General features: G+C 42.2%; 1 protein-coding gene across 1 annotated transcript in view; it reads right to left on the reverse strand.

The window, feature by feature from the left end:
• Positions 1-20,719, reverse strand: part of LOC106583356 (butyrophilin subfamily 2 member A2-like) — a 69,071-nt gene extending 48,352 nt beyond the window's left edge. Inside the window, exons 1-3 of the mRNA XM_045711788.1 lie at positions 20,590-20,719; positions 19,260-19,304; positions 3,109-3,459 (exon numbers count right to left, since the gene is read on the reverse strand). Of these exons, the coding sequence (XP_045567744.1) occupies positions 3,109-3,459; positions 19,260-19,304; positions 20,590-20,614 (421 nt within the window). The 5' untranslated portion in view covers positions 20,615-20,719. The remainder of the gene's footprint in view (positions 1-3,108; positions 3,460-19,259; positions 19,305-20,589) is intronic.
• Positions 20,720-24,364: the final 3,645 nt, after the last annotated feature.

Consider the following 24,364-nt stretch of genomic DNA (forward strand, 5'->3'; position numbering starts at 1 on the left):
ATTATCTTCATCCATTGGCACTTCCAGGAATCCCAGGTCCACAACAAATGTGGTTTCTTTTGACAAAATTCATAATTGATGTCCAAATAACTCCAAGTTGTTAGGCTTCGGTGGCTACTAAAAAGTAGCGCAGGGGGGAGTCACGGCGAAAAGTTTAAAAAATAATCTATTTACGTTCGTTCAAACATGTCAAACGTTGTTTAGCATCAATCTTTAGAGCCATTTTTAACGTGAAACATCAGTAATGTTTCAACCCGACCTCTCCTGTGTCTTGAAAAACGTTTTTGAAAAATGTCTCGCGTCACATGATTGCGCAGGTGCAGGCAATAATGAAGTGACGACATCCCAGGGAGGTCAACTTCTCTTCCTTGTCATCCGGTCTCTGTTCATCATAGACGCTTCAAACAACTTTATAAAGATCGTTGACATCTAGTGGAAGCAGTAGGAAGTGCGAAATGAATCCTTTCTCACTGTGTTTTCTATTAACAATGACTCGAAAAATAGTACAGCCACAAAATTATTTTGTTTTTCTCAGGTTTTTGCCTGCCATATGAGTTTTGTTATACTTACAGACACCATTCAAACTGTTTTAGAAAATTCAGAGTGTTTTCTATCCAAATCTGGTAATAATATGCATATCCTAGCTTCTGAGTTGGTGTAGGAGGCAGTTAAAAATGGGCACATATTTTTTTCAAAATTCTCAATACTGCCCCCTAGCCCCAACAGGTTACCATGCAGAACAGCTTTAACTCTGCGACATTTGTGGGTTTTCAAGCATGAACTGCTTGTTTCAAGTCCTGCCACAACATCTCTATTGAGATTAGGTCTGGACTTTGACTAGGCCATTCCAGAACTTCAAATGTGTTGCTTTTTAGCCATTTTCATGTAGACTTGATTGTGTGTTTCATTGTGTTGCTACACAGTCTACTTTATTTCGTTTTTTATGTGTTATTTCTTACATTGTTACCCCAGGTAATCTTAGGTTTTATTACGTACAGTCAGGTGGAACTATTGGATATAAGAGCAACGACAATTCACCAACATTACGACCAGGAATACGACTTTCCCGAAGCGGATCCTCTGTTTGGACCACCACCCAGGACAATGGATCGGATCCCAGCCGGCGACCCAAAACAACGACGACGTAGAAGAAGGGGCAGACGGAGCGGTCTTCTGGTCAGGCTCCGTAGACGGGCACATCGCCCACCGCTCCCGAGTATACTACTCGCCAACGTCCAGTCTCTTGACAACAAGGTAGACGAAATCCGTGCAGCAAGGGTAGCATTCCAGAGAGACATCCGAGACTCGGTGTGCGATTTTATTAACAAGTGCATCGCCGATGTCGTACCCACAGCGTCTATTAAAACATTCCCAAACCAGAAACCGTGGATTGATTGATGGCAGTATTCGCGCAAAATTGAAAGCGCAAACCACTGCTTTTAACCAGGGCAAGGTGACCGGAAACATGACCGAATACAAACAATGTAGCTATTCCCTCCGCAAGGTAATCAAACAAGCTAAGCGTCAGTACAGAGACAAAGTGGAGTCACAATTCAACGGCTCAGACACGAGAGGTATGTGGCAGGGTCTACAGTCAATCACGGACTACAAAAGAAAAACCAGCCCCGTCGCGGATCACAATGCCTTGCTCGCAGACAGACTAAACAACTTTTTTGCTCACTTTGAGGACAATACAGTGCCACTGACACGGCCCGCTACCAAAACCTGTGGGATCACCTTCTCCCTACAGGGCCCTCGGAGTGTGGTGTCAGGAAAATAACCTCACACTCAATGTCAACAAAACAAAGGAGATGATCGTGGACTTCAGGAAACAGCAGAGGGAGCAGCCCCCTATCTACATTGACGGGACAGTAGTGGAGAGGGTGGAGAGTTTTTTAAGTTCCTCGGCCTACACATCACGGGCAACTGAAATGGTCCACCCACACAGACAGCGTGGTGAAGAAGGTGCAGCAGCACCTCTTCAACCTCAGGAGGCTGAATACATTTGGCTTGTCACCAAAAACACTCAAACTTTTACAGATGCACATTCAAGAGCATCCTGTCGGGCTGTATCACTGCCTGGTACGGCAGCTGCTCCGCCCATAACCGGAAGGCTCTCCAGAGGGTAGTGAGGTCTGCACAACGCATCACCGGGTGCAAACTACCTGTCTAGTGTTGGTTACCAATCTAACAGCAGCATGGTAGAGTGTCTAGTGTTGGTTACCAATCTAACAGCAGCATGGTAGAGTGTCTAGTGTTGGTTACCAATCTAACAGCAGTATGGTAGAGTGTCTAGTGTTGGTTACCAATCTAACAGCAGCATGGTAGAGTGTCTAGTGTTGGTTACCAATCTAACAGCAGCATGGTAGAGTGTCTAGTGTTGGTTACCAATCTAACAGCAGCATGGTAGAGTGTCTAGTGTTGGTTACCAATCTAACAGCAGCATGGTAGAGTGTCTAGTGTTGGTTACCAATCTAACAGCAGCATGGTAGTTAAAATCCCTGATGTCTTCTCTGACTCCACCCCTCTCTTTATTCATGTCAAACACCTTTGGGATAAACTGGAAAGCGAGCCAGGCCTAATCGTCCAACATCAGTGCCCGATCTCACTAATGCTCTTAGCTGAATGGAAGCAAGTCCAACACCTTGGACAAATCAACTATCAAAGCAACACAATTCTGTTGTCTATACAATACATTCTCTATAGTACGTATTACTGTCAGTACATAGTAACTACTATGAGTCAACAGTAGGTAGTAGGATATTAGAACACAGCCAGTGAGACAGTGTCGGAGGTTTGAATGTGTGAGGAGTGTGTTGTAAAGGCTGTGTGCTGAGCAGCTGAATACATGACCTATAACAGAGGAAGGAATGATGAGGGAGGAAGACCAGCTGAATACATGATCTATAACAGAGGAAGGGATGATGAGGGGGGAAGACCAGCTGAATACATGATCTATAACAGAGGGAGGAAGACCAGCTGAATACATGATCTATAACAGAGGAAGGAATGATGAGGGAGGAAGACATGTTGATATTTTAGCAGCCAATCATTTAGCCAGATTTACCAATACAACCTCTGATCACATCTCCAGTATTCATGACTCACCAACATGGAGTTGAACGGTGGTTTCCTTCACCTGGCTGGTCAGTGTTTGAATGAAGCACCTGTAGCTTCCAGCATCAGAGAGAGTAACTCTGGTCAGCTTTAAGGAGACGTTGCCGTTCTTCAGTTCTTCATTAAACATTGATGTCCTTCCCCTGTAGGATGGAGACTGGTCCCCGTCTCGACGGTCACGGTAAAGATGGACGTTTTCTGCTTTCGGGTTCAATCTTGTCCATTTCACTGTCATCTCCTCAGCACTGACATTGGGTTTCAGGGAACATGGTATAATGATGTCATCACCAGCTAAGGCAATGACTGGGTCAGCCGGTCCAACAACCTGAACCTCAGACGACCCTGGAGAAAAACAGATGACACCCAGTTAAAGATACCTGGTAACTTCCTGTTGTTCCATGGATTCTGGTCCACATGACCCCATTAATTCCTATGTGAAGACTCAATAGTGCATTGAAGCCAAATGAAGTCTTGAGATGGCGTCTCATGTGGGAGATTTATGTAGACAGTTTGAGCTACTACAGGAAGTGCCATTACAGGCTAGCTCAGTGCTGCCCCCTCTCATTAAGTACCTGAAGTTGAAGGCCAACCGGGGTACTGCAGGCTGCCATTAGACAATATACACTGAGTTAACAAAGAATTATGAACACCTGCTCTTTCCATGACAGACTGACCAGGTGTATCTAGGTGAAAGCTATGATCCCTTATTGATGCCACTTATTAAATCCACTTCAATCAGTGTAGATCATGTGTCAAACACAAGGCCCGCCAGTGATTTGGGATGTCAATAAATTCTGTCCCGCTTCCATACAGCCCGCAATGCGCTACATTATAATTCAAAGCACGTCAAACAGTGGTACAGACACCCCTAACCCCAGACGGTACATTGCCCCAGATCCCCCTAACCCCAGATGGTACATTGCCCCAGATCCCCCTAACCCCAGACGGTACATTGCCCCAGACCCCCCTAACCCCAGACGGTACATTGCCCCAGACCCCCCTAACCCAGACAGTATATCATAATACACCTGTTGTATCAGATGGAACAACACTTCATAATACACCTGTTGTATCAGCTGGAACAACACTTCATAATACACCTGTCAACAGATACCTCTTAGAAAGTATAGAGGCATTTCCTTAAAATAAACTGTTTGGAGGATCATGGGAAAACTACTGTCCATTTCCTGGCAAAGATGGTCTATTGGACAGGTGCCAATGGCAAGCAAGTCCTGAAATACATGGTGCTGAAAGAGGTCATTTTAGGTAGGTTTTTAATGCATATTTACAAGTAGATTTAAACACAAATGGTATCAATATAATTAGTGGTTCAGGGAGAAAAGCTGTGAACCCCTATTGTATTGGTTGGCGTTGATTAGGGGTTCAAGCAGCAAAGCAGGTGAAAGCCTATTGTATTGGTTGGCGTTGATTAGGGGTTCAAGCAGCAAAGCAGGTGAAAGCCTATTGTATTGGTTGGCGTTCATTAGGGGTTCAAGCAGCAAAGCAGGTGAAAGCCAAATGTATTGGTTGCTGTTGGTTATTGGGGGTTAGAGCAGAGAAGCTGGTGAAAGCATATTGTATTGGTCGCCGTTGGTTATTGGGGGTTAGAGCAGTGAAGCCAGTATTGAGAAGTTTTAGAACACCTACTCATTTTTGATTTTTTTTATTTCACCTTTATTTAACCAGGTAGGCCAGTTGAGAACAAGTTCTCATTTACAACTGCGACCTGGCCAAGATAAAGCATAGCAGTTCGACACATACAACCAGACAGAGTTACACATGGAATGAACAAAACATACAGTCAATAATACAGTAGAACAAAATAAAACAAAAAGTATATATACAGTGAGTGCAAATGAGGTAAGATAAGGGAGTAAAGGCAATAAATAGGCCATGTTGGTGAAGTAATTACAATATAGCAATTAAACACTGGAATGGTAGATGTGCAGAAGATGAATGTGCAAATTATTTTTATAATTTTTAACCTTCATTTAACTAGGCAAGTCAGTTAAGAACACATTCTTATTTTCAATGACGGCCTAGGAACAATGGGTTAACTGCCTTGTTCAGGGGCAAAATGACAGATTTTTACCTTGTCAGCTTGGGGATTCGATTTTGCAACCTTTTGGTTGCTAGTCCAATGCTCTAACCACTAGGCTATGCTGCCGCCCCGCAAATAGAGATACTGGGGTTCAAAGGAGCAAAACAAATAATAATATGGGGATAAGGTAGTTGGATGGGCTGTTTACAGATGGGCTGTGTACAGGTGCAGTGATCTGTGAGCTGCTCTGACAGCTGGTGCTTAAAGCTAGTGAGGGAGATATGAGTCTCCAGCTTCAGTGATTTTTGCAGTTCGTTCCAGTCATTGGCAGCAGAGAACTGGAAGGAAAGGCGGCCAAAGGAGGAATTGGCTTTGGGGGTGATCAGAGAGATAAACCTGCTGGAGCGCGTGCTACGAGTAGGTGCTGCTATGGTTACCAGTGAGCTGAGATAAGGCGGTGCTTTACCTATCAGAGACTTGTAGATGACCTGGAGCCAGTGGGTTTGGCGACGAGTATGAAGCGAGGGTCAGCCAACAATAACGTACAGGTTGCAGTGGTGGGTAGTATATGGGGCTTTGGTGACAAAACGGATGGCACTGTGATAGACTGCATCCAGTTTGTTGAGTAGGGTGTTGGTGGCTATTTTATAAATGACATCGCCGAAGTCGAGGATCGGTAGGTCAGTTTTACGATGGTATGTTTGGCAGCATGAGTGAAGGAAGCTTTGTCTCAAAGTAGGAAGCCGATTCTAGATTTAATTTTGGATTGGAGATGCTTAATGTGAGTCTTGAAGCAGAGTTTACAGTCTAACCAGACGCCTAGGTATTTGTAGTTGTCTACATATTCTAAGTCAGAACCGTCCAGAGTAGTGATGCTGGACGGGCGGGCAGGTGCGGGCAGTGATCGGTTGAAGAGCATGCATTTAGTTTTACTTGCATTTAAGAGCAGTTGGAGGCCACGGAGGGAGAAATGTATGGCATTGAAGCTCATCTGGAGGTTAGTTAACACAGTGTCCAAAGAAGGGCCAGAAGTATACAGATTGGCGTCGTCTGCGTAGAAGTGGATCAGAGGATCACCAGCAGCAAGAGCGACATCATTGATGTATACAGAGAAAAGAGTCGGCCCAGAATTGAACCCTGTGGCACCCCATAGAGACTACCAGAGGTCCGGACAACAGGCCCTCCGATTTGACATACTGAACTCTATCAGAGAAGTAGTTGGTGACCCAGGCGAGGCAGTTATTTGAGAACACCCCAAAAAAAATACAAATGAAACGTAACGTTTAGTAGGGCTATTCAGCACAGTACCAAAAAACAAGATCCCACAAACAACAGGTGGGAAAAGGCTGCCTAAATATGATCCCCAATCAGAGATAATGATAGACAGCTGCCTCTGATTGGGAACCATACCAGGCCAACATAGAAATACAAAAAACTAGAGTACCCAGACCGGGGAACCGTCGCTGGGGGCTCCGGACCGGGGAACCGTCGCTGGAGGCTCCGGACCGGGGAACCGTCGTTGGAGGCTCCGGACCGGGGAACCGTCGCTGGAGGCTCCGGACTGCAGACCGTCGCTGGAGGCTCCGGACTGCAGACCATCGCTGGGGGCCTGGTGCGGGGAGCTGGCACAGGACGTACCGGGCAGGGGAGACGCACAGGAGGCCTGGAGTGTAGAGCTGGCACAGTGTCCTGGACAGATGACAACCTTCGCACGGTAAGTGCGGGGAGCTGGCACAGGACGTACCGGGCTGTTGAGGCGCACTGGAGACACGGTGCATAGAACCGGCAGACATTGTACTGGAACAATAACACGCTCCGCAAAGCAAGTGCGGAGAGCTGGCACAGGACGTGCAGGGCTGGGGAGGCGTACTGGAGACCTGGTGCATGGAGCCGGTACAGTCTTCACCAGATGGCTAGCATGCTCCTCAGGACGAATACGGAGAGCTGACTCAGGTGGCATTAAACTGAGGACACGCTCCTTAGGGGCGAATGTTGTGCTTCATGCACCAACACAACAGCTCTCTCATAACTCTCTCCTCCAATTTCCCCATCAACTCCTTAACTGTCTCTGATTCACTCCCCTCCAAGTTCACCTTCCTCTCCCAGACTGGCTCTGGTTCACACCTTGGCTCCGCTGCCCAACCCGTGTACCCCCGGTGTTGTCGTTGTTGCTCCCTCGCTGCGTCCGCCTGCTTCCATGGCAGGCTTCTGTCTCCTGCCATTATTTCCTCCCAAGTCCAGGATGTCCTCCACTCCTGGCTTTCCTCCCAGGCCCAGGATCCCTGCTCCTCCTGGGCACGCTGCTTGGTCCGTGTGTGGTGGGATCTTCTGTAACGATCGTTGTTGGAAGGTTGGTCGGACCAAGGTGCAGCGTGGTAGGCGTACATCTTACTTTAGTAAATGAACACCGAGAAAAAAAATATACAAACGTTTAGTAGGGCTAAACAGCACAGTACCAAAAAACAAGATCCCACAAACAACAGGTGGGAAAAGGCTACCTAAATACGATAGACAGCTGCCTCTGATTGGGAACCATACCAGACCAACATAGAAATACAAAAAACTAGAGTACCCACCCTAGTCACACCCTGACCTAACCAAAATAGAGAACAAAAAGGCTCTCTAAGGTCAGGGCGTGACAGTCTGATTTGAAGCCCAGCTGATTTGTAGGGGTCCAGATTTTGCAGCTCTTTCAGAACATCAGCTATCTGGATTTGGGTGAAGGAGAAGTGGGGGAGGCTTGGGCGAGTTGCTGTGGGGAGCGCAGGGCTGTTGACCGGTGTAGGGGTAGCCAGGTGGAAAGCATGGCCAGACGTAGAAAAATGCTTATTAAAATTCTCAATTATAGTGGATTTATCGGTGGTAACAGTCTTTCCTAGCCTCAAGTTTTGTAGTGATTCATATGTTGACGATGTAAAGAATATGTGTTAGACTGTGGTGTGTATTGAGAAGCAACCAGACGTTGCACTTGACATATTTATGAAATTACTTACTCCAGTTACTAATAAGCATGCACCCATTAAGAAAATGACTGTAAAAACAGTTAAATCCCCATGGATTGATGAGGAATTCAAAAGTTGTATGGTTGAGAGGGGTGAGGCAAAAGGTATAGGCAATAAGTCTGGCAGCCCAACTGATTGGCAATGCCAACTACTTTACTTTTTTTCAGGTACAGTCATCAACACTTTACAACATGGTTCAATCAGAGATACAGTTATCAACACTTTACAACATGGTTCAATCAGAGCTACAGTTATCAACACTTTAAACGTGGGTCAATCAGAGCTACAGTTATCAACACTTTACAACATGGTTCAATCAGATCTACAGTTATCAACACTTTACAACATGGTTCAACCAGAGCCTTCTTAGGGCTAGAAGTCCCGCTATCGGGACAACTTCCGGGGAAACTTGAGGGCGCGCAATTCTAATAAATAATCGTAACAATTATGGATATTAAACATTTAGGTACATATAAGTGTCTTATATCGGTTGAAAGCTTAAATTCTTGTTAAACTAACTGCACTGTCCACTTTACAGTTGCTATTACAGCGAAAGCATGCCATGTGATTGTTTGAGGATGGCGCCCCACATCAAAATATTTTTCCACCGGCACAGGTTTCATAAATTCACAAATAGCGATTAAATATTCACTTGCCTTTTGAAATTCTTCCAGCTATAACATGTTGTGTCATTATGTTAGATAAAATCCTTCTTTATATCCCAAAAAGTCTGTTTAGTTGGCGCCATCGATTTGAGTAATCCACTCGTTCAAACAGGCAGAGAAAGGAATCCAAAAATCTACCCCTAAACTTTGTTTCAAGTCAAAATACATTTCTATTTACTCCTCAGATACCCTAAAATGTAATCAAACTATAATATTTCTTACGGAAAGAAGTATGTTCAAAAGGAAACCGATTTTAACCTGTCTGGGCTAGGGGGCAGTATTTTCACGGCCGGATGAAAAACGTACCCAATTTAAACTGGTTACTACTCTGGTCCAGAAACTGGAATATGCATATTATTAGTAGATGTGGATAGAACATACTCCGAAGTTTCTAAAACTGTTTGAATGGTGCCTGTGAATATAACAGAACTCATATGGCAGGCAAAAACCTGAGAAAAAGTCAACCAGGAAGTGGAGGATCTGAGAATTGTAGTTCTTCTTTCTAGTCCCTTTCGAAACTACAGTATCTGTGGGGTTACGTTGCACTTCCTAAGGCTTCCATTGGCTGTCTAAAGCCTTCAGAAAGTGGTTTGAGCATTCTCCTGTCACTGGGCATATAATAGGAGCTCAGTTTTTGAGTGGACTGCCTGGCAACAAAGGGATTGGATATGCGCGGTCACACGAGCACGCTGTTCCTTATTTTTCTCCTTGAATGAATACGCTATTGTCCGGTTGGAATATTATCGCAATTTTACATTAAAAATACCAAAAAGATTGATTTTAAACAGCATTTGACATGCTTTTAAGTACAGTAATGGAACATTGACTTTTTGTCTCTGGTTCCGCGCTCGCGCGTTATGCCTTTGGATAAATGATCTGTACGCACAAACAAAACGGAGGTATTTGGACATAGATATGGATTATTTGGAACAAAAACAACATTTCTTGTGGAAGTAGCAGTCCTGGGAGTGCATTCTGACGAAGATCAGCAAAGGTAAAAGAATATTTCTAATACTAATTCTCAGTTTAGGTTTCCCCGAACTTGGCGGGTGTCTGTATAGCTCACCGTGATGGCTGAGCTATGTACTCAGAATATTGAAAAATGTGCTTTCTCCCTAAACTATTTTAAAATCTGACACAGCGGTTGCATCCAGGGGTAGTCTATCTATAATTCTTAAAATAATTGTTATGTATTTTGTCAACGTTTATGATGAGTATTTTTGTAAATTGATGTGCACATTCACCAGGTGTTTTGGTGGGAATACATTTCTGAACATCACGCGCCAATGTAAAATTTAGCTGTGTTTTGGGTTTTATTGACGCATGTACTTGCTTGGAAAATGGCTGTGTGATTATTTTTGTCTATGTACTCTCCTAACATAATCTAATGTTTTGCTTTCGCTGTAAAGCCTTTTTGAAATTGGACAATGTGGTTACATCAAGGAGAAGTGTATCTTTAAACCTTTTAGGGCTAGGGGGCAGTATTGTCACTTTCGGATGAAATACGTGCCCATATTAAACTGCCTCCTACTCAAACCCAGAAGCTAGGATATGCATATAATTATTAGCTTTGGATAGAAAACACTCTAAAGTTTCAAAAACGGTTTGAATGATGTCTGTGAGTATAACAGAACTCATATGGCAGGCAAAACCCTGAGAAGATTCCATGCAGGAAATGAAAATCTGGTTCCTGTAGTTTTCTCAAGTCCTTGCCTTTCTGACACACAGGGAGTTAGGACTCAAATAGCACTTCCTAAGGCTTCCACTAGATGTCAACAGTCTTAGAAAGTAGTTTGAGCCTTTTGCGGTAAACACAGACCGAAGGAGAACGCTGGTAAGCAGGTGCCCTGAAAATCACATCAGTTCATATGGCGCGTTCATGTGAGAAATCCCCTGCGTTCAATAATGTTTTTCAAGGCAATGCAAACGTCTGGTTGGAATATTACTGAAGTTTCACGTTCTCAAGGCCCTAAAGATTGATGCTATACAACGTTTGACATGTTTGAACGAACGTAAGTATAACTTTTTTTGACTTTTGTCGTCACTGTTTCCCTTGCACGCCCTACATTTTGGAAAGCCTACTGAAAGCGCAAACAACATGGAGTTATTTGGATATAAATTATGAACTTTATTGAACAAAACAACATTTGTTGTGGACCTGGGATGCCTGGAAGTGCCTTCTGATGAAGATTATTAAAGGTAAGTGAATATTTATAATGCTATTTATGCGTTTAGATGATTCCAAGATGGCTGGTGTCTATAATTGCCTGCTGTTTTTTTCTGAGCACAGTACTCAGATTATTGCAAAGTGTGCTCTCCCAGTAAAGTTATTTTGAAATCTGTCAACGTGATTGCATTCAGGAGATGTTAATCTATAAATCTTTGAATAACAGTTTAATATTTTATCAACGTTAATGAATAGTATTTTTTAATTTGTTGTGCTGATTCACCGACAGTATTGGAGGGAAAATATTTTCTGAACATCACGCACCACTGTAAAATGCTGTTTTTGGATATAAATATGAACTTGATAGAACAAAAAATGCATGTATTGTCTAACAATGTCCTAGGAGTGTCATCTGATGAAGATTGTCAAAGGTTAGTGCATAATTTTAGCTGGTTTTCTGCTTTTGGTGACACCTGTTCTTGCATTGAAAATGGCTGTGTGTAATGTTTTGTCTATGTACTGTCCTAACATAATCTAACTTTATGCTTTCGCCGTAAAGCCTTTTTGAAATCGGACAACGTGGTTGGATTAAGGAGATGTTTATCTTTCAAATGGTGTAAAATAGTTGTATGTTTGAGAAATTTGAATTATGACATTTTGTTGTTTTTGAATTTGGCGCTTTGATATTTCACTGGCTGTTGATAGTGTGTACCGCGGGTGGGACGCTAGCGTCCAACGTAGCCCATAGAAGTTAAAATGGTGTAAAATAGTTGTATGTTTGAGAAAGTTAAATTACGACATTTTGTTGTTTTTGAATTTGCCGCCCTGATATTTCACTGGCTGTGTCCCGCAGCCCATAGAAGTTAACTTGTTGGGTATAGGGGGCAGTATTTACACGGCCGGATAAAAAACGTACCCGATTTAATCTGGTTACTACTCCTGCCCAGTAACTAGAATATGCATATAATTATTGGCTTTGGATAGAAAACACCCTAAAGTTTCTAAAACTGTTTGAATGGTGTCTGTGAGTATAACATAACTCATATGGCAGGCAAAAACCTGAGAAGATTCCTTACAGGAAGTGGCCTGTCTGACCATTCCTTGAGCTTCTTGGCTCTGTTTATTGAAGACTGAGGATCTTTGCTGTAACGTGACACTTCCTACGGCTCCCATAGGCTCTCAGAAAGTGGGAAAAAGCTGAATGATGTAATTCCAGCCCCAGGCTGAAACACATTAGCGCTTTTGGCAAGTGCTCTATCAGAGGACAATGGGCTGAGGCGCGTGCACGAGTCTTCCCCATGCTTTTATTTTCTTTCGTCTTTTAACCTAAACACAGATTCCCGGTCGGAATATTATCGCTTTTTTACGAGAAAAATGGCATAAAAATTGATTTTAAACAGCGGTTGACATGCTTCGAAGTGCTTTTTTGTCACGAAATGCATCTTGCTCGTCACCCTTCTTTACCATTCGGATAGTGTCTTGAACGCATACGAACAAAACAGAGGATATTTGGATATAACTATGGATTATTTGGGACCAAACCAACATTTGTTATTGAAGTAGAAGTCCTGGGAGTGCATTCTGACGAAGAACACCAAAGGTAATAACATTTTTCTTATAGTAAATCTGACTTTGGTGAGTGCTAAACTTGCTGGGTGTCTAAATAGCAAGCCCTGTGATGCCGGGCTATCTACTCAGAATATTGCAAAATGTGCTTTCACCGAAAAGCTATTTTAAAATCGGACATATCGAGTGCATAGAGGAGTTCTGTATCTATAATTCTTAAAATAATTGTTATGCTTTTTGTGAACGTTTATCGTGAGTAATTTAGTAAACTTTTAGTAAATTCACTGGAAGTTTGCGGGGGGTATGCTAGTTCTGAACGTCACATGCTAATGTAAAAAGCTGGTTTTTGATATAAATATGAACTTGATTGAACAAAACATGCATGCATTGTATAACATAATGTCCTAGGGGTGTCATCTGATGAAGATCAAAGGTTAGTGCTGCATTTAGCTGTGGTTTGGGTTTTTGTGACATTATATGCTAGCTTGAAAAATGGGTGTCTGATTATTTCTGGCTGGGTACTCTGCTGACATAATCTAATGTTTTGCTTTCGTTATAAAGCCTTTTTGAAATCGGACAGTGTGGTTAGATTAACGAGAGTCTTGTCTTTAAAATGGTGTAAAATAGTCATATGTTTGAGAAATTGAAGTAATAGCATTTCTAAGGTATTTGAATAACGCGCCACAGGATTCAACTGGCTGTTGCGTAGGTGGGATGATTTCGTCCCGCCGACCCTAGAGAGGTTAACAGGTTCTGTCTTTACGGCGTGGGAACTGGTCTGTCTGCCCAATATAAAGGATCAAAACTGGTGGAGGAACAAAAACAGCATAAATAGGACCAGGATGTTGACAGCTGTGCCATACAGATAGCTAAATAGTTGGGAAGAGATTTTTGATGTACCGATTCCATGGTGCAGGGTGTATGAGTTGATATATAAAACGACGCAAGACTCAAGACTGTGCTTTTCAGCTAAAATTATTATATAGAATTCTTGCCACCAACAAAATGTTGAATATTTGGGGCATAAAATCATCGAAGCTCAGTTATATTCTCATCAAACCGAAAAGCTATCAAAAAACAGCTTTTTACATTTTTCGGTGGAAGCACATTTTGCAATATTCTGAGTAGATAAATCGCCATCACGGGCTAGCTATTTTGACACCCACCAAGTTTAGCCCTCACCAAACTCAGATTTACTATAAGAAAAATTTGATTACCTTTGCTGTTCTTTGTCAGAATGGAATCCCAGGACTTCACTTCAATAACAAATGTTGGTTTGGTTCCAAATAATCCATAGTTATATCCAAATAGCGGCGTTTTGTTGTGCTTTCAAGACACTATCCGAAGGGTGACGAAGGGTGACGCGCCCGGCGCGTTTTGTGACAAAAAAATTCAAAATATTCCATTACCGTACTTCGAAGCATGTCAAACGCTGTTTAAAATCAATTTTTATGCGATTTTTCTCGTAAAAAAGCAATAATATTCCGACCGGGAAACCCTGTTTTCGTTCAAAGATGAAAAAATAAAAACATGGTGTCGGCTCATGCCCCAGTCTCATTGTTCTCAGATCGACCACTATCCAAATGCGCTACTGTTTTTCAGCCTGGGCCTGCAAAGGCATCATTCCACGTTCTGCCACCTTCTGAGAGCCTATGGGAGCCGTAGGAAGTGTCACGTTACAGCAGAGATCCTCAGTTTTCAATAAAGAGAGTGTAGAAGGCCAAGAAATGGTCAGACAGGGTACTTCCTGTACAGAATCTTCTCAGGTTTTGGCCTGCCAAATGAGTTCTGTTATACTCACAGACACCATTCAAACAGTTTTAGAAACTTTGGAGTGTTTTCTATCCAAAGCTAATAATTATATGCATATTCTAGTTTCTGGGCAGGAGTAATAATCAGATTAAATCGGGTACGTTTTTTATCCGGCCGTGAAAATACTGCCCCCCTATCCATAACAAGTTAACTATTTGTGACCCGTTTTCAGGAAACTAGATGTATGTCGCGGGTCACTACTTCACTGGAGAGCCGTTTGAACATAAACTTTTTTTTAAAAATCAAAATAACTTTTTTTTTTGGAACTTGAAAACTTTCATGTGACATAATAACAAACTTGTAAATATGAAAAAAAATAATAATTACAAGCCTAGTTGGTTAAGCCAGATAAAAAAGGGAGCAACTTTCTTGCTATCAATGATTGGCTGAGATAATAAGTGGGCTTGACATGCTGAGAGATTGGTCTGCCATATAGCACGCTTTTGTTTATTTGAGCTGGTCACGTAATCCTGTCCAACGTGACTTCATAAAAAAATTATTGTGTAGTAAAACTGGACAAGTGTTCCTCTCCACTTTCTGAAGGACTGAGTTTTGAACTCAGTGAAATGATAGTTAAGGAGATGGAGAAAACACCTGTCTGGATTACATCTTCAAACTAAGGGCAACCATGGCATCTGACATGAATGATGTATGTAAGATAGTCTTGCTAGCTACATTTTCAGATATTTCACGTTTCAAATTTTTACAGAAAATTGTTTCATTTCAAGTTAATAATGTGTACTGTTAACTAGCTAACATTAGCTGGCTGGCTCGCTAGCTAACATTACGTGTATGATCTTATTAATCGTATCTCAGAGCCATTTACTGGGCTAGCTATGGCCTAATGTTAGCTAGCTAACATTGAACCTGGTTGGTTAGCTACCTGCAGATTCATGACCAATGACCTATTCTAAGAACAATGGATGCCTGACGTATCCATTATAACAGACACTATCAGGAGCCGCTGATAAAGCCACCACCATGAAAGACATTATGACATCTGGGGAAGTAACCAGAGACTCTGATGAACTGACTCTCCAGCAGACGGAGAAGACAATAATAGAAGACTAATTGATCAGATATTAAAATATCTAAAAGTTATATTTGAAAAATTATAAATTTGTAAAGATTTTCCTTGGTGCCCCGACTTCCTAGTTAATTACATTTACATGATTAGTTTAATCACGTAATAAAAATTACAGAGAATTGATTTGATAAAATAACAGTCTTCACTTTTAATGATGCAAAAGACACAACAATAGAGAGGGTCAGTCTGATAGCTATACTATATTCGAGAGCTGACTCTGTATCACATCTGAGTTAGTTTGCCAATCTGCAGGTAGCCAACCAACCAAAGACGTATGCCTTTGATATGTTCTACCAGTCTACACCAGATTCAATATGAGACAGGTTCAAGCCCAGGTCTCCTGCACAGCAAAATACTGTGTTAGCCAGCTGAGCTAAAGCTTTGTGTTCAATTCAAATCTTCATCAATCAATAAATCAGTCAATCAAAACAATCAATTAATCAATCAATCAGAAGCGGTTGACTAGACCTCAGGAAGGTGACATTAAAGAGAACCAACTAGCTTGTGTCTGTTACATGGAGTCTATAGAGAAACAACTAGCTTGTGTCTGTTACATGGTGTCTATAGAGAAACAACTAGCTTGTGTCTGTTACATGGAGTCTATAGAGAAACAACTAGCTTGTGTCTGTTACATGGTGTCTATAGAGAAACAACTAGCTTGTGTCTGTTACATGGTGTCTATACAGAAACAACTAGCTTGTGTCAGTTACATGGTGTCTATAGAGAAACAACTAGCTTGTGTCTGTTACATGGTGTCTATAGAAACAACTAGCTGTTACATGGTGTCTATAGAAACAACTAGCTTGTGTCTGTTACATGGTGTCTATAGAAACAACTAGCTGTTACATGGTGTCTATAGAAACAACTAGCTTGTGTCTGTTTCATGGTGTCTATAGAGAAACAACTAGCTTGTGTCTGTTACATGGTGTCTATAGAGAAACAACTAGCTTGTGTCTGTTACATGGTGTCTGTAACGGGTGATTGGACCAAGGTGCAGCGGGAAAGTGTATACTCATCTTCTTTTTATTTTTTTTATTTATAAAAGAAGGAAAAACAAAAACACATATACAAAAACGAACGACACTAAACAGTCCCGTCAGGTGCAACATACACTAAACAGGAAGTAACTACCCACAATTCCCATTACAAAAACACCCCTAGATATAGGACCTTCAATGAGAGGCAACGAGGAACAGCTGCCTCCAATTGAAGGCCAAATCAATTAACTAAACATAGAACTAGAAAGACTAGAACATAGAAATATACTAACATAGAACATAGCCCAAAAACCCCGGAACACTCTAAACAAACACCCCTCTACAAAAACACATAGCCCAACAAACCCCGAACCAAATAAAACAAACACCCCCTGCCACGTCCTGACAAAACTACAATAACAAATAACCCCTTTACTGGTCAGAACATGACAGTGTCTAGAGAGAAACAACTAGCTTGTGTCTGTTACATGGTGTCTAGAGAGAAACAACTAGCTTGTGTCTGTTACATGGTGTCTATGAATACAGTAATATAACTGATGATGCCACTGGGTGAAAATAGAGCAGTAGTGATGAATACAGTAATATAACTGATGAATACAGTAATATAACTGATGATGCCACTGGGTGAAAATAGAGCAATAGTGATGAATACAGTAATAAAACTGATGATGCCACTGGGTGAAAATAGAACAGTTGTGATGAATACAGTTATATAACTGATGAATATAGTAATATAACTGATGAATATAGTAATATAACTGATGAATACAGTAATATAACTGATGATAGCACTGGGTGAAAATAGAGCAGTAGTGATGAATACAGCAATATAACTGATGAATACAGTAATGTAACTGATGAATACAGTAATATAACTGATGATGCCACTAGGTCAAGGAACCTACCAGGTACAACCCTAAATCCGTAAACATGGGCACCCTCATAGATATCATCCTTACCAACTTGCCCTCTAAATACACCTCTGCTGTCTTCAACCAGGATCTCAGCGATCACCATCACCTCACCGTCTTAAATAAGCATTCCCCATTCACAAAATGTAGAACTAAGAACAGATATAGCCCTTGGTTCACTCCAGACTTGACTGCCCTTACCCACAACAAAAACATCCTGTGGCGTACTGCATTAGCATCGAATAGTCCCAGCGATATACAACTTTTTATGGAAGTTAGGAACCAATATACACAGTCAGTTAGAAAAGCAAAGGCTAGCTTTTTCAAACCAAAATTTGCATCCTTTAATACTGTTACGCACACCTCTTGGAAGAGGGAACGCAACACCTGGCTACATCTCAACTCCCGGTGGTTAAAGAGGTATGGCATTGTAGGTGTGGGTAAGGATGACAGAGGCAGAGATTAGTACACGGTCATTTTTGGGGAAAGGGGCTGGACGGAACCAAAGCAAAGAAAGTAAAAGTTAGAGTGCCGCCACTCCTAAACCATCCGGCCATCCAGTAGTGGGATACAGAGCTAGAGACTGCAGGGTCACAGAAAACCATCCAGCCAGTAGTGGCATACAGAGCTAGAGACTGCAGGGTCACAGTAAACCATCCAGCCAGTAGTGGGATACAGAGCTAGAGACTGCAGGGTCACAGTAAACCATCCAGCCAGTAGTGGCATACAGAGCTAGAGACTGCAGGGTCACAGAAAACCATCCAGCCAGTAGTGGGATACAGAGCTAGAGACTGCAGGGTCACAGTAAACCATCCAGCCAGTAGTGGGATACAGAGCTAGAGACTGCAGGGTCACAGTAAACCATCCAGCCAGTAGTGGGATACAGAGCTAGAGACTGCAGGGTCACAGTAAACCATCCAGCCAGTAGTGGCATACAGAGCTAGAGACTGCAGGGTCACAGTAAACCATCCAGCCAGTAGTGGGATACAGAGCTAGAGACTGCAGGGTCACAGAAAACCATCCAGCCAGCACGTAGTGGGATACAGAGCTAGAGACTGCAGGGTCACAGTAAACCATCCAGCCAGTAGTGGGATACAGAGCTAGAGACTGCAGGGTCACAGTAAACCATCCAGCCAGTAGTGGGATACAGAGCTAGAGACTGCAGGGTCACAGTAAACCATCCAGCCAGTAGTGGCATACAGAGCTAGAGACTGCAGGGTCACAGTAAACCATCCAGCCTGTAGTGGGATACAGAGCTAAAGACTGCAGGGTCACAGTAAACCATCCAGCCAGCACGTAGTGGGATACAAAGCTAGAGACTGCAGGGTCACAGAAAACCATCCAGCCAGTAGTGGGATACAGAGATAGAGACTGCAGGGTCACAGTAAACCATCCAGCCAGTAGTGGGATACAGAGCTAGAGACTGCAGGGTCACAGTAAACCATCCAGCCAGTAGTGGGATACAGAGCTAGAGACTGCAGGGTCACAGTAAACCATCCAGCCTGCCAGTAGTGGGATACAGAGCTAAAGACTGCAGGGTCACAGAAAACCATCCAGCCAGCCAGTAGTGGGATACAGAGCTAAAGACTGCAGGGTCACAGAAAACCATCCGGCCATCCAGTAGTGGGATACAGAGATAGAGACTGCAGGGTCACAGTAAACCATCCGGCCTGCCAAACCACAAGCCACGGAAACACACAACACAGACACATATTTATACATTTGACATTTTAGTTATTTAGCACACACTCTTAACCAGAGCGAATTACAGTTAGTACATTCATCATATTAATTACAATATCCTCAATTTCGTAGCTATAATTAATTAATTAAGAAGTAAAGAGAAATGTTACTATTATAGAACAGGTGATGAATATAGATAAATGTACTCACCTCCACCTTGTCCGAGGGTAGAGTATACCAGTGTACTCAACAGCACTGAAACACACAGAGAGAACTATCACTCCGTCTCAATCCACAACATGTCTATGTTGGCGTTCTGCATCTGCGGTGGAAAGTGTGTTTTGCTCTATGGAAAGGGGAGAGTCCACGACCCCCACAAGTCTCAAGGACTCATCTGAAGTCAGAACAGCTGATGTGCCAACTTCTGTTGAACCGTTTGGGCTACAAACTAATAGACCCTGCTATGGAAAGGGGAGACTCTCAGCTACAAACTAATATGACCCCGCTATGGAAAGAGGAGACTCAGCTACAAACTAATATGACCCCACTATGGAAAGAGGAGACTCTCAGCTACAAACTAATATGACCCCACTATGGAAAGAGGAGACTCTCAGCTGCAAACTAATATGACCCCGCTATGGAAAGGGGAGACTCAGAAACACGATGGTGCTCTACGAACCCCACAAGTGTGACGGCACTCGTCTGAAGGTAACCCATGGTAACCCATACAAATGAATGGATGTATGGAGGTAGTTTTGTGCCAAAACAAATAAGGGGTTAAATATGTGTCCTTTCTAATATCTCGTAGATATAGGAGAAACTCTTCAAAATCGTATTCCTCATGATCCATCCATCTTTTTTGCCATTTCTGAATGTGTTATTCAATGCACAGGTGTAGTAGTAGTAGTAGTAGTAGTAGTACAGGCCAAATTAAATACTTTATGAAATATTTTTTTAAATGAAATATAAAGATATTTTTTAAAAGACAGGGGTCCTGAAATACAAAATGAAAAAATGAAATAGCTTAATCTAAAACAATTCTATATGTATAGTAGAACCCCCTTTTTAGAGGAGATATTAAACTATATAGATATTAAACTATATAGATATTAAACAACATATATATTAAACCATATAGATATTAAACTGTATAGATTTTAAATCATATAGATATTAAACTATATAGGTATTAAACTATACACATATTAAACCATATCGATATTAAACTATATATTTTTAAACCATACAAATTTTAAACTACTGTATATAGCTATTACACAATACAATGGTCCCGTGTGGCTCAGTTGGTAGAGCATGGTGTTTGCAATGCCAGGGTTGTGGGTTTGCTTCCCATGGGGGACCAGTACGGGGAGAAAAAAAAAATGCATTCACTACTGTAAGTCGCTCTGGATAAGAGCGTCTGCTAAATGACTAAAATGTAAATGTACAGATACATATATATAAAGCATACAGATATTACAATTATATCTAGACATTGAACCGTATATATATTAGATAATTTAGATAATATTCAACTCACAGAGTAGAAGACAGGTGCGTTCCATCTCAACGTGTCGATCACTAACTGTATCTAAACTCTAGTGACTTGTAGCCTGTCCATCCCCCCACCCACCTTTCCTCTCTACCCATCTATACTTCCTCTTGAGAAGGACTGAGAGGTGTGAAAGATGTGTGTGACAGAGAAGTGGTTTGAGAGAGAAGAGAGACACAGAAAGAGAGATAGAGAGAAGAGAGAGACAAAAAGAGAGATAGACAGAGAGAGATAAAGAGAGAGAGAGAGAGAGAAAGAAAGAGAGAGACAGAGAGAGAGCTAGAGCGAGAGAAATAGAGAGAAAGGGATATATAGAAGAGAGGGACAGAGAGAAGAGAGACAGATAGTGTTAGATAAATAGAGAAATAGAGAGAGGGTGATATATAGAAGAGAGGGACAGAGAGAAAAGAGACAGAGAGTTAGATAAATAGAGATAGAGAGAGGGGATTTATAGAAGAGAGGGACAGAGAGAGAGAAAGAGAGAAAGAAAGAGAGAGGGGATTTATAGAAGAGAGGGACAGAGAGAGAGAGAGAGAGAGAGAGAGAGAGAGAGAGAGAGAGAGTGTGTGTGATGGAGAGAGTGAGGGAGAGAGAGAGAGAGAGAGAGAGAGAGAGAGAGAGAGAAAGAGACAGAGAGAAAGAGAGGGAGACAAACAGACTCTCTCTCTCTATGATAGAAACGGTAGATATATTAAGCATTAAAAGTGACTGCAAAACACAATATCAATATGTCAATAGAAAGCCCCTTGGTAATAACGAGGTCCAGAGTATGGCTGTGGTTATGGGTGGGCCCAGTAGAAAGCCCCTTGGTAATAACCAGGTCCAGAGTATGGCTGTGTTATGGTTGCAACATGTTGGATAACGTCCATAGATCTAAAATGATTCAGAATTTCAATGGCCTTGGAGTCAGTCTCTTTGTCAACATGAATATTAAAATCACCCAACACAATGATTATATCATAGTTCTCAAGGACAACAGACAATAGTTCAGATAAATTAGTAAAGAAAGTTGGGCAGTGCATTGGTGGCCTATACAGGGTTATGGCCAGCACCGGTGGCTGACATTTAAACAGTATAACATGATGCTCTGGTCTGGTGGCTGACATTTAAACAGTATAACATGATGCTTACAGCTGAGAGCATTAGTAGTAGCTTTATGTGAACAACATCACCCATAGTTAAACACCAATGTCCCTTTGTCACACACAGATGTGACCCGTTTCAGGAAGCTAGGCGAACAACTGAAAGCATTAGTAAAAATAGAGGCTGTCTCCACCCCACCACATATAGATACTTATCAGAGCAGGAGATCTGTGTCTGTTTGAGGTTAGAGCTGTATGTGAACAACATCACCCATTGTTAAACACCTCTGTTCCTCTGTCACACATTTCACATGTATTTTTAGGTCATTTAGCTCTTGTCCAGAGAGACTTACAGTAGTGAGTTGAAACATGTTTGTACTTTTTCCTGTACTGGTCCTCCGTGGGAATCAAACCCACAACCCTGGCGTTGCAAGGGCCATGCTCTACCAACTGAGCCACACGGGAAACAGACACACACACTGAGCCATATACACAGACACACACACAGACACAGCAACACAAACACACATAGACACACACACTGAGCCATATACACAGACACACACACTGAGCCATATACACAGACACACACACTGAGCCATATACACAGACACACACACTGAGCCATATACACAGACACACACACTGAGCCATATACACAGACACACACACTGAGCCATATACACAGACACACACACTGAGCCATATACACAGACACACACACTGAGCCATATACACAGACACACACACACTGAGCCATATACACAGACACACACACACACAGACAGATAAACACGCACACACAGACACAGCAACACAAACACACACAGACACACACAGACAGACACTGTACCATGACAGGTTGGGCCTTCCAGGTCAGGTCACACAGGGGTCCTGAAATGATGGCATATTCCTGGATGAAATGTCTGTAATAACCGGTTATTCCCAGAAAAGCACATACCTTTTTCTTATTCACTGGTCGAGGCCAATTCTGTATCGCAGCAACCTTCTTCTCTTGTGGTTTGATCAACCCTCGCTCTATGGAATAGCCCAGATAGTCTGCTTCACTTACCCCCAGCCTGCATTTCCTTGGGTTGGCCGTGAGTCCTGCTTGCCCAAAGACCCTCAATGACCGCTGTTAATCGGATTAGGTGCTCCTGCCAAGTGTAGCTGTGGATTATCACATCATCCAGGTTGTCACGTTCTGACCAGTAAAGGGGTCATTTGTTATTGTAGTTTGTTCAGGACGTGGCAGGGGGGTATTTGTTTTATATGGTTCGGGGTGTGTGTTTATGTAGAGGGGTTGTAAACACAGTTTTTTGCTCCACCATCTTGGCACCGCGGAGACCTCGACAAGTCTGGTTCATCCTTGGGAGCAATTTCCAAACGCTTGAAGGTACCACGTTCATCTTTACAAACAATAGTACGCAAGTATAAACACCATGGGACCACGCAGCCGTCATACCGCTCAGGAAGGAGATGCGTTCTGTCTCCTAGAGATGAATGTACTTTGGTGCGAAAAGTGCAAATCAATCCCAGAACAACAGCAAAGGACCTTGTGAAGTTGCTGTTGGAAACAGGTACAAAAGTATCTATATCCACAGTAAAACGAGTCCTACATCGACATAACCTGAAAGGCCGCTCAGCAAGGAAGAAGCCACTGCTCCAAAACCGCCATAAAAAAGCCAGACTACGGTTTGCAACTGCACATGGGGACAAAGATCGTACTTTTTGAAGAAATGTCCACTTGTCTGCTGAAACTAAAATAGAACTATTTGACCATAATGACCATCGTTATGTCTGGAGGAAAAAGGGGGAGGTTTGCATGCCAAAGAACACCATCCCAACCGTGAAGCACAGGGGTGGCTTCATCATGTTGTGGGGGTGCTTTACTGCAGGAGTGACTGGTACACTTCACAAATAGATGACATGAGGAGGAAAATGATGTGGATATATTGAAGCAACATCTCAATACATCAGTCAGGAAGTTAAAGATTGGTCGCAAATGGGTCTTCCAAATGGACAATGACCCCAAGCATACTTCCAAAGTTGTGCAAAAAGGGCTAAATTACATCTAGGCGTTCTGCTAGCGGAACCCCGTTCTGCCAGCGGAACCCCTAGCCAACAGCCAATGGAATCGCAGGGCGCGAAATACAAAACAACAAAAATACCACATTTCAATTTTCTCAAACAATCAACTATTTTACACCATTTTAAAGATAAACTTCTCGTTAATCAAACCACATTGTCCGATTTCAAAAATGCTTTACAGTGAAAGCAAAACATTAGATTATGTAAGGAGAGTACATAGACAAAAATAACCACACAGCCATTTTCCAAGCAAGGATATATGTCACAAAAACTGAAAACACAGCAAAATGAAGCACTAACCTTTGACGATCTTCATCAGATGACACTCCTAGGACATTATGTTACACAATACATGTATGTTTTGTTCGATAAAGTTCATATTTATATCCAAAAACAGCATTTTACATTGGCGTGTGATGTTCAGAAAATGTATTTCCCACCAAAAACTTCCGGTGAATTTTCAAAAATACTCATCATAAACATTGACAAGATACATAACAATTATTTTAAGAATTATAGATACAGTACTCCTTTATGCAACCGCTGTGTCAGATTTTAAAATAGCTTTACGGAGAAAGCACATTTTTCAA

Source organism: Salmo salar, unplaced genomic scaffold (assembly GCF_905237065.1).
Source record: "Salmo salar unplaced genomic scaffold, Ssal_v3.1, whole genome shotgun sequence".
NCBI lineage: Eukaryota > Metazoa > Chordata > Actinopteri > Salmoniformes > Salmonidae > Salmo > Salmo salar.